Source organism: Aythya fuligula, chromosome 3 (assembly GCF_009819795.1).
Source record: "Aythya fuligula isolate bAytFul2 chromosome 3, bAytFul2.pri, whole genome shotgun sequence".
Classification (NCBI taxonomy): Eukaryota; Metazoa; Chordata; class Aves; order Anseriformes; family Anatidae; genus Aythya; species Aythya fuligula.
This window is the reverse complement of record NC_045561.1, coordinates 64,919,912-64,933,694: the sequence shown is the minus strand read 5'-3', so window position 1 is coordinate 64,933,694 and position 13,783 is coordinate 64,919,912. Positions and strand designations below refer to the sequence as shown.

The following is a 13,783-nucleotide window of genomic DNA, read 5'->3' as shown; positions in this document are numbered from 1 at the left end:
TCCAAATTAGATTAAGTAGCAGGAATGGTACTAGAAGAATCAAAGAAAATTGAGTGCGTTATTGAATTCATGCCACATTGTCTCAGGAAGAGATGGGAGTTATGTGTAGTGGTAACTTTTGTCCTTACTGTACTAACAAAGCTGTGGGCATTGCTGTCAAACCTAATTGTCTGCTGCACATCAGGACAAAATGAATCTTTTCCCTTATCAAAACTCGTACCTAGAGAGGTTTTACAAATGAGAAATAGGTTGCAGAAGAAAGCCTTACAATTGATCAAAATCATTTGTCATTATTTGCTGCATACAACCCTACCCTGAAAACCTCGCTGGCAAAAAATTGTAAAAGCATCTGGCTTTGGATTGTAAGCAGACTTGCTTGTCATGCTAGCAGTCGCAAAATGCAGATATTCATTTTAAAGCTGCCTATTTCTCATTTTGATCTGACATATTAAAAAGCATATAATTAATGGTTGACATTAGTAATTAACATTAACTTTATGGTGCTTAATATGCCATCATTCATCCATCAAATAACTGGTATGCATAATGTCTTTGCATAAAGGTTTTAATTACACAAAATGATTCTCCAATTCTCAGGCTCTACAGTTTAAAGTAGTTGTAAATGCATTTCTTAAAAAAAAAAAAAAAATCAGAAATTTTCATTTATTGAACGTAAACACTGTTTTTGTTTCTCCCTAGGAGCGTGCACAAACGGGTAAGCCAGGGACTTCAACCAGGGAACGCAGACCCAAACGCACAACTTCCATTAGTGGCTAAAGAGCACCACCTTGCTGTCGCCAGTGCTCTCTGGAGAAATTTCTTTCCCTATTTGAAGAGCCAAAGAATGTCACAGATGCCACCTTCCCCTCAGCTTGCTGATACAGCTGCAGGTTAGCATTGACCCTCCATGCTACTACTGGATTTGTTGCTGTATTCTGGGTCACAGACTTTCAAGAATTTTGTATTTGGGGATATTGCTGCTTACATGTAGTAACTCAAATATGCATAAATGCAAAAAAAAAAAAAAAAAAAATAGATTCTGTGCTAAATATTTTGACAAGAAGAAATATTGTAGTGTTGAATTACTTGATAGAATACAAACAGAGAACTCCAAAGGGGTTTGAAGCTATGCAAGCCTGATTTCTTTTTCCTTCCTAGTCACAGATTATAATCAACATTGCAAATGCTATCCAATATAAATGAGAATAATTTATTTCACTGTATCAAGAATTTGTATCTTTTTGTAGAAGCTTATTATAAATTTGTGTTGAACCATCTTTTCACAATGGCTGTGATTCAATCAGGTTCTTATTTTTGTGTAATATTTTACATCTGAAGACAATTTTTAAAAGGTTGATTGCATGACTGTTAGCTTTTGCTGAACCTTTATGGTCACGGCATGGCATAAAACTATGTCATAATTCAGTTTAATTTTTCATTTTGCTTTGCACTGAAGGGTCTTAATCTTGATGTGCAATATTCCATATGCATGTGTACTCCCATGTGCAGCCAGACACTCGGCATGTCACTGAACAGAAGGAAATCCCATTTTGAGCTTTAATGTCAGTAGTTAGCATTGTATTCTGCAGTTGCAATAGTCCTTTAAATTTTAGCTAAACTGATAGAAAAGTAAAGTATATATATATATATATTTTTTTCCCATCATGATGTGAATTAGATAAAGTTATAAGCACAGAAGCACTGAGTTGGTAATAGAAAACATGAAAAGATCCTTCATTTGAAGCAGCTCTACAGTAGTTAGTGACATTAATGAAGGAGGCAGTGTGCAACCGCAGTGGTCTCACACTGCTGAAGCATTTATGGAAAACAGCAATACAAATCAAAGGAAGAGGTTGTTAATGTCATAACTTTCATTCATTTCCTATGGTGTTACATCTTTTTATTTTATATTAACACAGTGGAATAGCAAGAAGAACAACCTATTATAAACTCTGCTTAAGAGAAGTGGAGTGCAGTTGTGACCTGCTTTATGTAGATGTGTTAGGCAGTACTACAGAGGAGAAGGCAAACCCTTCCCACGCAGTACGATCTTCTTGCCTTGGAGGTTTCAGCCCAGAGGAGAGAGCAGCTGTCACAGCTCTCCTGCTCCCCCTGCCAGGCAAAGAGCCTGGGTCTCGCATTATCATTTCTGTCTCTGTTTTCTCCCTCACTCGTGTTACTGCTGGTGCTCCAGAAACAATGCAATAATCTGGAAGAAGGCTGGCACAAATTGCTTCCTCACCTAAGGCAGAGTGGGGACTCTGTATGACCTCTTTTTTCATGTTGAAGCACATGAGGAAATGTGAGGTCCATCATAGCTTAAGGTAGTCTGTCCCTACACCATTAATTAAAAGAGCTTCATTGCTGGTGTTCCTGAAAACTAGCCTTCTCTGTCTAATTCAAAGTGGGCTTCTCAATGCATGCAGTTTTATAAATCATTACCTTAATAAATTAATATTGATACTTAACTTGAATTGGACAATTTGGGAACCAGTGAGCCTGTTATTTTGGTCCCCTCTGAAGACAGTTTTCCTGACTCATTTGTTGCCACTCATTTCCTATAACATAATAACTGCTCAGCATTTCAGATTACATTATATTAAATGCATTTGTTATTTGTAGCATCAACGATTGTACTTTAGTTTTTATGCTAGCAGTGTTTTATATAGATTCTGCAGCAGACCTACCAGGAACAGCAAAAGGTTGTGCTTCCTTTAAAAAACAACAACAACAACAACAACAACAACAACAACAACAACAAAACACCCTATATGCCAAGTAACTACCACCAGTTTCTAGATCTGCAGCTGTTATGTGAAGATCCTTTTTTCAAGAGTAAGCTTGTCTGTAGTGCTTTATTTACACAATAACCTCTGATACCTGAAAGTTTATTCTAAAAATAGAAAGATAGAAAGATACCAGCTTCCACTGAGCGCATCCTTTCCAAATACAGTTCTTCCCTGCAAGAGATGTGTAAAAACAAATAAGTAGATAAATAAAACTCAATTCTGTAAAGCATAATAATAATTATGTGTACAAGGGAAGAAGTGGTGGATGGGGGCAATAAAGGGAGGCCAAGAAGGATTAAAAAATTATATTCCCTGTTTTGTATTTGGTTTGTCACATCAACTTAAAAACCCACAGAATCACAGAATGGCCGAGGTTGGAAGGGACCTCTGAAGATCATCTAATCCAAGCCCCTGCTGAGCAGGATCACCTAAAGCACATTGTGCAGGATGGCACTCAGGCGGGTTTTTAATATCTCCAGAGGAGACTCCACAATCTCTCTGGGCAACCTGTTCCAGTGCTCTGTCACTCTGACAGGAAAGAAATGAACCCCTTGGGATAGAGACTCCATTTTGCCATGTATGCAAATGCTGTCTGTTAGAATAGTTGCCCAGTTTTAACTGAGATTTCTGTTACTTCCAGAAATGTACAGTAATAATTGCAATTAATTCTCAATACTTTTTTATGAAACAGGAGTGTACAGAGAAAACATTAACATGGTATCATGTTTTTCTCTCTTTAAAATCAGGTTTTACGCTCTTAGCTTTGGATATACCCAGCAAAGCCCTATCAGATCTTCAGCCACAACCTGTTCTATCAATGATGCAGCTGTTTGGATGGGATGACATGGTATGGCCTCACCTGGTGTCAAGATATCTGAGTCATCTAATTCAAAACAGGTAAAAAAAAAAAAAAAAATTTTGCAACCACGTGTTCTCTGAAGTTCTTCCGGTACCTTCTCATTCCTTCTTCAGACTTGGGAAAATGTTGCTTAAAATAACAATGTTTCATTAAGTTGGTCCAGTTTTTTTGCATCTGTTAAAGTTCAAGAAATCTAGAAAGCATAATTTCCTTTTTCATCATTTACACAGTGTAGTGGGTATTGTTTGTATTTGTTGGATTGCTTGTTTATTTATTTTTATTTTTAAATAGCTTAGGACATTCAAAATTTGTCAGGAAGATAGGTAAGTATTTTGAAAAAGTTGCCTTTTTTATGGCAGACCGTTTTCTTCCAAATGGAAACAGTGTTGTTACTAACACATTTTGGAATATGTGGACCTAGACAATGTCTACAGTGCAGTACTCTGGTGAAGAGCCATGCTGTGACAAAGTGAAATGCCTGAACCCATAACCTATTTTTCATTTGCATAGTTATAGCTAAATATCTGTCCCCTTTTATTGTTGTTGCTGTTTGGCAGTTGTTAAGAGTTTGGCAAAGCATTAGTCTCCTACCCTAGCTGCACTTTAATTTGGTAAACTTGGTAAATTCTAAAATATTTTGTTAAAAGCACTGGTTTTATTTTTCTCATGCCACTTACAGTTAACAGAAAAACTTAAATCTTACTACAAAAAGTCAAGTTATACATTATTACAGAAATTTGAAGATACTATATGGCAAGTATTTAATGTTAAAATGTCTTGACATCTTCAAAATGAAGAAGTTCTGCAGGAAGCTGAAGATGATGTGTTGGATAGTGTTGAAAGCATAAGGAAAATGAGTGTAAGAAAATGCTTGCATTAAGGCTTTCTTATTGACAAGCTTGAAACACTTTCTGAACACATATTAATGTTCACGGAGCTCAGGTTTCTGAGACCTGCTAAATGGATGCTTTAAACTAGGTAATGGGATTAGAAAATGTCACATTCCTATGTTTTTTATATACCGATGTTAAATTTTCACAAAATCACAGGACTGTATAGGTTGGAAGGAACCTCTCAAGCTCAGATAGTCTAACTTGCCCAGTCCTCTGCTCAAGCAGTGTCTGCTTGAGCAGTGTCTGCTTGAGCAGATTGCCCAAGAATCGGTCAGAATTTCATATACCTGAGAAAATTATTTCTCTTAATAGGCCTGTATAAACCCAAGATAGATGGTGTCGGGTAGTGGTTGCTGTTGTGTGTTCCCCCCACTTCTGAGCAGGGGAGGTGAGAGAGGAGAGAGGGAGTGTGTCTGTGTTGGGCTGTATTTGAAAGTGAAAAATGTTGCACGTTTTTTAGGGTACAAATTACACTAAGTAACATAGCTGCAAATCGTGGTAAAGGCTGTTTAAGTGTGATTGGTGAAGAAAAGCCTATGGCCTTTTTGAAGGGAAATATTAAAAGAAGCTGAAATTAGTTCCTCTTCAGTCACTTTGTAACTCAAGAGGTGGGCATTCACTCCTCTGATTTGCTGCCTTTCTCTTGTGTGATCTGCAGGGTCAGTTTCAGACAAGGTTTCAGATATGTAGCATGTGCAGAATGAAATAGGAGTTAAGTGTGTAAATGCCCATTTATAATTTAAATTTGGTTGCTCTTCAGGTAAGATCAAGGAAAACACTTTCATGCCTAAATTGGAATTTTAGTATTATTTAGGTGCTTAAGGCTAATGAACAGCTCCCCCAGTAAACACTTCAGGGAAAGCAGTTCCTTAAGTATACACTAGCAATATTCACCTGACATACTGGTATATATGTATCCACATATATATATACACACACACACGTATATATATTTATATATATATATATTGCCATCCTGGCAGAGTACCTGATGTTTATTGTTTTTGGAACCATGGCTGGAGTATTCGTGTTACCAATTATTTGCACAGTTGCATTAGCAAATAGAGAACCTGCACATATGGCTATCACTGAGTTCCCCCTGCAGCACTGCTGCCGTAATTCCATCTAAAAATGCAGTTAGCACTGATGATATTTACCACGTGTCTACTAGTTGAACAGTTAGAGCATTTGTGCAAGACTCGGGAAGACCCTCATGAAGCGAGCCTTGCACTTCAAGGGGGTTCAGACTTTGATGTCGAAATGACATCCTCGGAATGAGAGGCTCTTGCCATCCTCTTGCAGGCTGTGCCATGGAGTAACTGAAACTGTCAGGTTCATGGATGTGTATCAAGAGAACTAGAATGAGAAATTGTGACTCCATAGTTCAGTGATGATGGATATTTGTCTTTTGCTGTCGTGTGTATATTCGTAGTCTTTTGGGTTCTCTTTCATATGTTCTCGTTCTTTCTCACTCTCATTTTTTCTTTCTGAGTCTCTCTTGCTCGCTCCTTTCCCAAAAGGTCCTCTTGGGAGCAGGGGACATATTTGCCTCTCTGTGAGAGTGCTTTATTTTTGCCCCTAAGCTATCGGGGTTGTGATTGTCAGGCCTCAAGGAGAATTGTCTGTTTCCCCTATCAGTTGCCTCAAGGCCTATCAAGGTAAAAACTGAAGTATGTGAGCCTCGAACATATGTCCCTGCTTCATCAACAGAGCTGTCAGGTGCTCAGACTGCCTTATGAAAGGGCGATGAGTACTAAGAAAAGACTTTGAGAGAATTATACAGATGTATCATTCTCTAAACATTGTCATTTTACTATATGCTAATAAGACAACTTTTTTTTTTTTTGTGTAATATAATTCACGTCCTTATTTACCTTAGGCAGTTGTAGAACAAAAGTTATCAAAGTATCTAAGTGCTGGGATCTTAAGGCTTCATGGTTACTGTGCTGTGATAATTTTCACATCAAACATTCTCAGTCACAAAGTGAAAAGATTATTGTGTTGCTGATGCTGTTACACCCTGCAAGGGCAGCCTGGTCTCTTTAGGATTGAAGCTGGGTCCTGCATATCAGCTACTTCAGTGCTGGTAACAAAAGTTCTGCTGGACAAGCTGTGTGTGCCCTTGGGAACATGTGCATGAGCTCCGGTATTTGTTTTTTTTTACAGTAGTGCTTGAAGTTCATCTCCCAGTCAGTGTTGTGTAGTACATGATAGTATTATAACTGGTTTAAGCATCTTAAAGCATGTGCATGAGCTCATTGGTTTTAAAGGACCATTTGCCATGCTTGCAGCAGGTAGTTACTGCTCGTTCCTTTCTGAAGGAGTAGGAACACATTCCTCTACAGTTTTAGGAAGATGCCTAAGTGGCCTACCTACAAACAAACAAGAGAAGCATGAGTGAGAGCACAGCAGAAAGTGTGTTTGTAAGCCTTTGGGTCCATGGAGACTACCTGTGTACATCAGGATTACATAAGGGTTGGATTTTGTTGTTGTTGTTTATACATTACTGCAAAAAGCACAAGTCCGTAGGTAGTCTGTAGTCCTGTTTTGTTGTGTTTGTGTGTTTTTTTGTTGTTGTTTGTTTGTTTGGCACTGGAATTTAATTTTCATATTTTTGTTTTGTTTGCATTTGGCCTCCTTGTTTTGTCAGTAGCACTTCAGCAGGGATGTTCATACAAAATGTACAGTTGTCCTTGCCTTTAAGTGAAAAAGAAATATAAACCACAGTAAAACAAACAAAAACCCCTTTATTAATGGTGTTGAGTGAGAAGCAGAATCCAGTTTGGCTACCACAGGTCTATGTGGACCTTTGTTGACTCTGTTGCGAGCATGAGTAAAAATTCAGCGGAAAATAAGTAGATTTATATGTACATATATCAAGAAAAGAGTACAAGGATTTTTCATTAAAGTCAAAGCACCTAGGACTGACTAGGGAGGAAATCTCTCAAATAAAAAGGTCTAACTATTTTCAAGAAATCTCACTGACCTGAAGCACAGGAGGAGCTCATCCGCTAGGAATTGCAAACAGGGTGCAGAACAGACCTGCTGGCTGTTAGGAAGGAGTTTCTGCAGAATTAATGATGTGGGGCTGATGTGCTTGGGAAAAAGTGACTGCAGCAGCTACTTGTGGTGGTGAGGCGAGTAAAACTTGGGCAGTGCTGAACAGTTGAGCAGCGTGGTTGTGCATTGAGTGTTGATGGTGCTGTTGTTTCCAGCCTGACCCCTGGCTGGGTGTTCAACTGAGAGCACATACAGTGAGTTTGCTGTGTGTGTGAATGTATATACATACCTGTGTGTATGCACGTACATAAATGCATACATATAGGCATTTTTAAGTATATATCAAGTTCAGCAGTTTCCGTTCACATCTCTGGGCTGTCTTTTTATCTTTTCACTTTTTTAAGCTAACAAGACACATCTTTATTTGCTAAAGCAGACTTTCTTCTCTTTATGTAGTTAGAATAAAGTAGACTTAGGGGTACCTGAGCTAGCTTCATATGAAAGGCTGGGGAAGCTTAAGCAGCATCAATATGAAGCTCCAGGTTGATTCAGATAAACTGTTCTCAGCGTTGTATGTCAGCGGTTTGGATAGCACTGTCAAATTATCCATTGAGAGAATAAGACATTCTCCGCTGTGTGAATATTTTTCTCTTTCTGTTCTGTTTTATGCAGAGAAAACAAACATATGAAAGCATTCGTTTATATGCTTTTATGTTACTATGTGTGGCATTACAGAATTTATCATTTTATCAGTATTTAGGCATCAGGATACTGTGAGCAAAATCTGTGGAGTACACAGAAGGAATGCTGATTTGCCTTTTCTGTTACTTTATTTCTAATTGCTTATATGCAGTTTCGATATATCCAGAGCCAAATGAAACCCTCTGTCACCTTTTCACATGCTTCTATTAGATCTCCTTACCTTGTATTCCTCTTCTACCTATGCAGGGAGCTGTGTGAAGCTTTTTCTAAGATGGGCTATACATCCTACGAAGCTCTGACAGTACGTTCTTGGTTTCGATGTGTTTTCCAAATGTTCATAGATCAACCGACTGGTATGCTGGCCAAGACAGATGCTGAGCGAACAGTTGGTAAGTGTTCACATTTCCCTAATGTTTGCAGTAACGATTCTATATTGCAAAACTGGCAAACATTTTCAGCTAATTACAAAATGTATTTTTGTTTGTATTCCTTTACTTTTACCTAATTACAAAATGTGTTTCTTTACGCTGTTTGTGCTATTTATTGATGGTTTGCCTGCTCTGCATATGACAAATTTATCACAAACAAAGATAAAAGAGCTTGTTTCCTTGGAAGCAAAGAACAAAAACTTGCTCCCAAGGAGACAAGCTATTTTTCCCCCATGGAGAAACTGTTCTGAAAAAAGTGAAAATCTGAAGTAAATAGTCAGAAATCATGCTGTGAACCCCCTAAAAGAAAAAAAAAAAATCCATTTTCAAGTAATTTTTCCCTGGTTTATATTGAATATTTTGCTGTCTTAGAGCAGTATTTCATCACTTTTTCTACAAAACTCTGCAGTTGTAATTATCTGTAGAATACATCTTCTAGCAACTATACCTTTATGCACATTTTGCAGATTTCTAAGAAAACCATCAGGAAAATGAAAGACTTGGTTATCCATCTTTAATATTCTTCATTCTTGTGTATCCATTTTAGAAACATAACTAGTCTAGTCACACATTCTTTGTCTAGAAGGATGCTGTCAGTTGCAGAATCTGTATGTTAGATATTTCAAAATCACGTTTCACCTTACAATTTTGTGACTAAAGTAAATAGAAAAGCATAACTGTGTGCTGTATTTCTATTCTCTTCTAACCATCAGGGAAAGCCTATAAGGAACAGCTAACTGAACTGACAAGACTGATTTTTAAACTCTCAGAAGTAGAAAACATTCTCTCAAAGGCTCATGTTGAAGAATCAGTTCCGAAGCAAGACCCTAAAAATGCTCTTGTCCAATTCATTAAGGTACTGTACATCTTTGTGTTAGCTCATAGGAGAATTATTTTTCTTTTGAGTGAAAAGAAATTATGTATTAGATTTTTTGTATATGCAAAATTACCCAAACCTAATGAAAGACTTAGTAAGTTTATTTATTTCAATGTTTTTGTTTTCTCAGGCTGTTGGTAGAACTTACAGTGGCCTTCAGACACTCCCTGAGAAATCTGCTATGATACTAAAGTCTATGGAGTATTTAGGTGATGTATTAAAGTACGTAAAACCTTACCTGAAGGCAAAAGGACCTCCAGAAGGTTTGCAGCTTACTTATTGGATCATAGGTAATTATTTTGCAACCTCTTCTCTGTTAGGAAATAATTGTATAAGGAATCAGTAAAATGTGACTTAATACTTCTGTTTTCTGTACTGTCCATCTTAATGGTTTAAAAAAGCAAAGTTTTGAATGTGTTACAGTTAGATATTTATTTTTCATCCTTTTTTTTTTTTTTATCCTGGTGCTATGAATTCTAACCTTCTTGTGACTTTTTTAAAATTATCCCTGCAAATCAGTGTTTCCAAAAGCAAGATATTTTCATGTCTTTTGCCACTGAAAATCATTTGTTTTACCTGAACAAAACCAGAAACAATGACAAGTCAGTGAAGCAGTTTTATGATGCTATATCATATTTACTGGAGTTATGATAACAGAAAGTCTGCTTAAGCAAATTAGCAATGTAATATGAATCTATGAATCCTTTTAGAATTACTCCTCTTACATACAACTTGTGCTTTATTAAAACTCAAATTCTACCATTCTTCCAATAAAATGAAGAAACAGTGATAGAGTGGGAAAATGAGTGCTGTTTCTTATGAGTAAATATGCCACAGTCTGATTCACTTATCTTTAAAAATGCAGTAAGCCTTATATATCTTAAAGACAGAGATCATGATTTGCATGCACACGCAATATACATCATGATTGTGAGGAGTACAGTGAAAAGCACGACCACCATGCAAAAGCACGCATCAAATACAATTAGATTTGAATTCTCTTAAAAATACTGTACTTTTCTATTGCAAGATCTGCATATTTTGATGTACATGACGTCTGTCAAATGAAGTGTTTTTAGATATCCAGTTGTTGGGGTGGAGCCTTGCAAAGTAATTTTAGATTAGTATTTTCCTTTCTGTTCTTTGCAGTAGGAAATGATTCATCTTCAACCATGCTGTTGTGTGCAAGAAACTGTCCTTTTTTACATAAAAAATAAGTTTAAAAAAGTCTTTAAGATATTTAAGTGTATTTCAGTCTCTTCTTCATATTCTGTGAGTTTGTTAAATTATAAGGACAAAGCCAGATTCATAACAAATCTGAAAAACCTGCTGTTTGTGGACACTGTACATGTCAGATTGTGTCTTCTACTATCCCATACATCACAGCAGTGATAATAGAAGGAGTACTTTTAGTCAGAATAATCATGTTTCTTTCAAAAGAGGAAGCTCAGACAACATTATTAGAAGTATTGTTTAGTGATCATTCTCTTTCTTTATGATTGATTGTTGTGTTTTCTTTCACTCTGCAAGATTAATGTTGTTTTTCGTTGCTTTTAGAGATGGTAATGGGTGACTTTTATAGATTAATAATATCTTGTAACAGCCTGCTTTTGATCTCTCATTATTTTTGAAGTCTTAAACATATCTTCATGGGGTATTCCTGTAGTTTCCACCCAGCAATTTTTTTTCTTCTAATTAAATATAAACTTAAAAAAGTTCGTGAAAATTACTACTTAGGAATCTGCTTAATTAGACACCTTATTTTACGACATATGTATTTTGAGTATTAACACAAGTTATTTTCTCAAGAAAAATTGCATCTCACCTGTAATAGGATGTTTCTCAAAGTCAGGATATTTCCACATCAACACTTTTTTACCTTTTTTTTTTTTTAACTCAAAACAAGTTCTTAAAACTGTCTCATGGCTGTGCAAGTGATATGATAACATATAGAAAACAAGTAAGGTGTTCTCTGAGGCTCTTGTTTTGTGGACTGAGAGCCCACAAATATCTGGAGAGACGTTTCTAGTTTAATGCAGTTAGCTGCTCCTCATCCTTTTCAGTCTGCCAAATTAAATACATTAAACACAATTTGAAAGCTATTTAATATTTTCCTGCATGGAAAGTGTGTGTGAGTAGTTGCTGAGGTGGCCAAATATTGTTAGAAATATGAGTGGAAGGCAAAGGCACTGCCTCTTTGTATGATGAGATCAATGCGCACATATATAATATATATAATATATTGAAACAATCTGGTACTTTTACTTGGCTGAATTGTAAAGGGACTTAAAATTTTCTTGGGGCTGTTTCTAAGGGAATGAGACAGTCGCTGTTGTTACTCTTGGATTATCTACTCAACACGTTTCCTCTTCAGGCTTTTGTTGTTGTTGTTGTTGTTTTGGGATTGTAAATTGCTTTGGGATTTCTTGGTTCTTTTTCAACAGGATGTCTTGTAAAGAACTGGGCAGCAATACTGGCCACTTCCAAAGCACAGCAACTCCTGTTCCGCATCATAGATTGCTTGCTGCTGCCCCACTCTGTGCTCCAGCAGGACAGAGAGCTGCCTGTGGCTTTGCTGTCTGCCATTCAGGAAAGCCTACCTCTTTATCTTCAGGTAAATATCTGAACTCTATTACCAGCAGACAAATATAGCTTTAGGAAGAGATTCGTACAGCAGAGGAGGTTTTGTTTTGTTTTGTTTTGTTTTCTCCCCTAATCAAAACAAGCATTGACAGAATATAAAGAAGCAGCAAAAGGAGATTTTTCTTCTTGTGGAAGTGGAAGGAAAAATGCCACCCCATTGGCTTTCCTCTTATTGCATGCAGCTACGCTGTGCTACCTTCCAGAGTTGCCAGTCTGCTTGCTGTATATAGAGAGGCTCTTAGCCAGCCTGCTGTTTGCACTGTCTCTGATGTAAGGGATTTCTGAAACAGCGGATGAAGTAATCATAATATGTAACGAGACACTTGTTGAGATGACAGAGCAAACAAATGTTTTAAATCATCCTTGACTTTGCTAACTCTAGATAATTAAAGATGAGCCATTCTGCGTAGTTTGTGTTGCTCTTAGTAACAAAAGACAAGCCTCTGCATATCATGGCACTGTTTTATCTTAATAGTTTGAGGATGTTTTGCTGAATCAAATGCTTTTCCTACTGTTTATGCATACATGTGTAAAGCCTAGTGTTGTGTTACTCGTCTCATTCTCCCCTCAGCTTACCTATCACTCTTAAAACTCTGCAAGGCTTGGTGAAGCTGTAGAGAGAGATTAATTCCTACGGGTGAGGAAAATGTTGTATTTTTAAAATAAATAAGTTGGTTTATTTTACCTTGTAAATCCTTGCAACTTTTTTGCTTGTTTTTTCCCTTCACTCCTAAAATTCATTTTGATTGTCATTTTTTTTACTGATTACATACCACATCGTATTGTGAAATAATACAGTGGTGACATTGTAAACATCCCTTGGATTTATTCGTTTTTTCAAAAGTTGCATTGTGATTGATGGCCTGTCATATGGAAATGAATATGATTATATAATGATGTGCAGAATATGACTTGCTTTGCTGCTCTGTAGGTATTTTCAGAAGCTATATACATGTAGGACCATCTGGACACTGATATTACTACAGAGTGTGACTGTCTGTTTGCTAATTTAGTATTTTAGTCAGAGAGCACTCTTTCTCTGTAGTCTGCACATACGGATGTAGTTTTAAGAGGAAGCCACTCAAGTTGGTTCTGAAGTCCTAGTGTTGTGGACCTTTGTTTCCTGTTTTCTCTGCCAGTCTCTGACTTTCTGACCTCACTGTGGGACTCTTCAGCAATCTGCTGCTTAGTCCATGTGCTTTCAGGCTAAACTGGATGATCTTGGTGACTCAGTAGTTTATTTTACATAATGCCGTTTCTAGAAAACTAGCAATTTTTTAATTTGATAAAGTCTTGGGGAAAGAAGACAAAGAGGAGAAACCTATTTCAATATAGAACTTTTACATTTTATTATTTGTTCATACTTACACAGTTCCAGCATTTTAAAATGCTACAGACCTCTTCATTAATTCAGAAATATTTCCTTCCCCTTTGTTTGGGAAAGTGGAAAAATGCCCACTTAGAGCCAACTCAAAATGGAAAATATTTCAGTATCAGTTCCAAAACTGATTTTCTTAGGGCTGCTTCTGAGCTCCTTTGAGATCAAATGGATGCTGGGGACTCTGACTTCTCAAGTAATCGTTTCACAGTTG

At 36.9% G+C, this 13,783-nt stretch overlaps 1 protein-coding gene across 2 annotated transcripts in view; it reads left to right on the top strand.

Annotated features, from left to right (window-relative positions):
- Positions 1-13,783, top strand: part of MMS22L (MMS22 like, DNA repair protein) — a 96,427-nt gene that overhangs the window by 68,941 nt on the left and 13,703 nt on the right. For both annotated transcript variants that reach the window (XM_032185592.1, XM_032185591.1), the window contains exons 15-20: positions 700-890; positions 3,536-3,686; positions 8,490-8,632; positions 9,385-9,527; positions 9,679-9,838; positions 11,993-12,162. In XM_032185592.1, the coding sequence (XP_032041483.1) occupies positions 700-890; positions 3,536-3,686; positions 8,490-8,632; positions 9,385-9,527; positions 9,679-9,838; positions 11,993-12,162 (958 nt within the window). The remainder of the gene's footprint in view (positions 1-699; positions 891-3,535; positions 3,687-8,489; positions 8,633-9,384; positions 9,528-9,678; positions 9,839-11,992; positions 12,163-13,783) is intronic.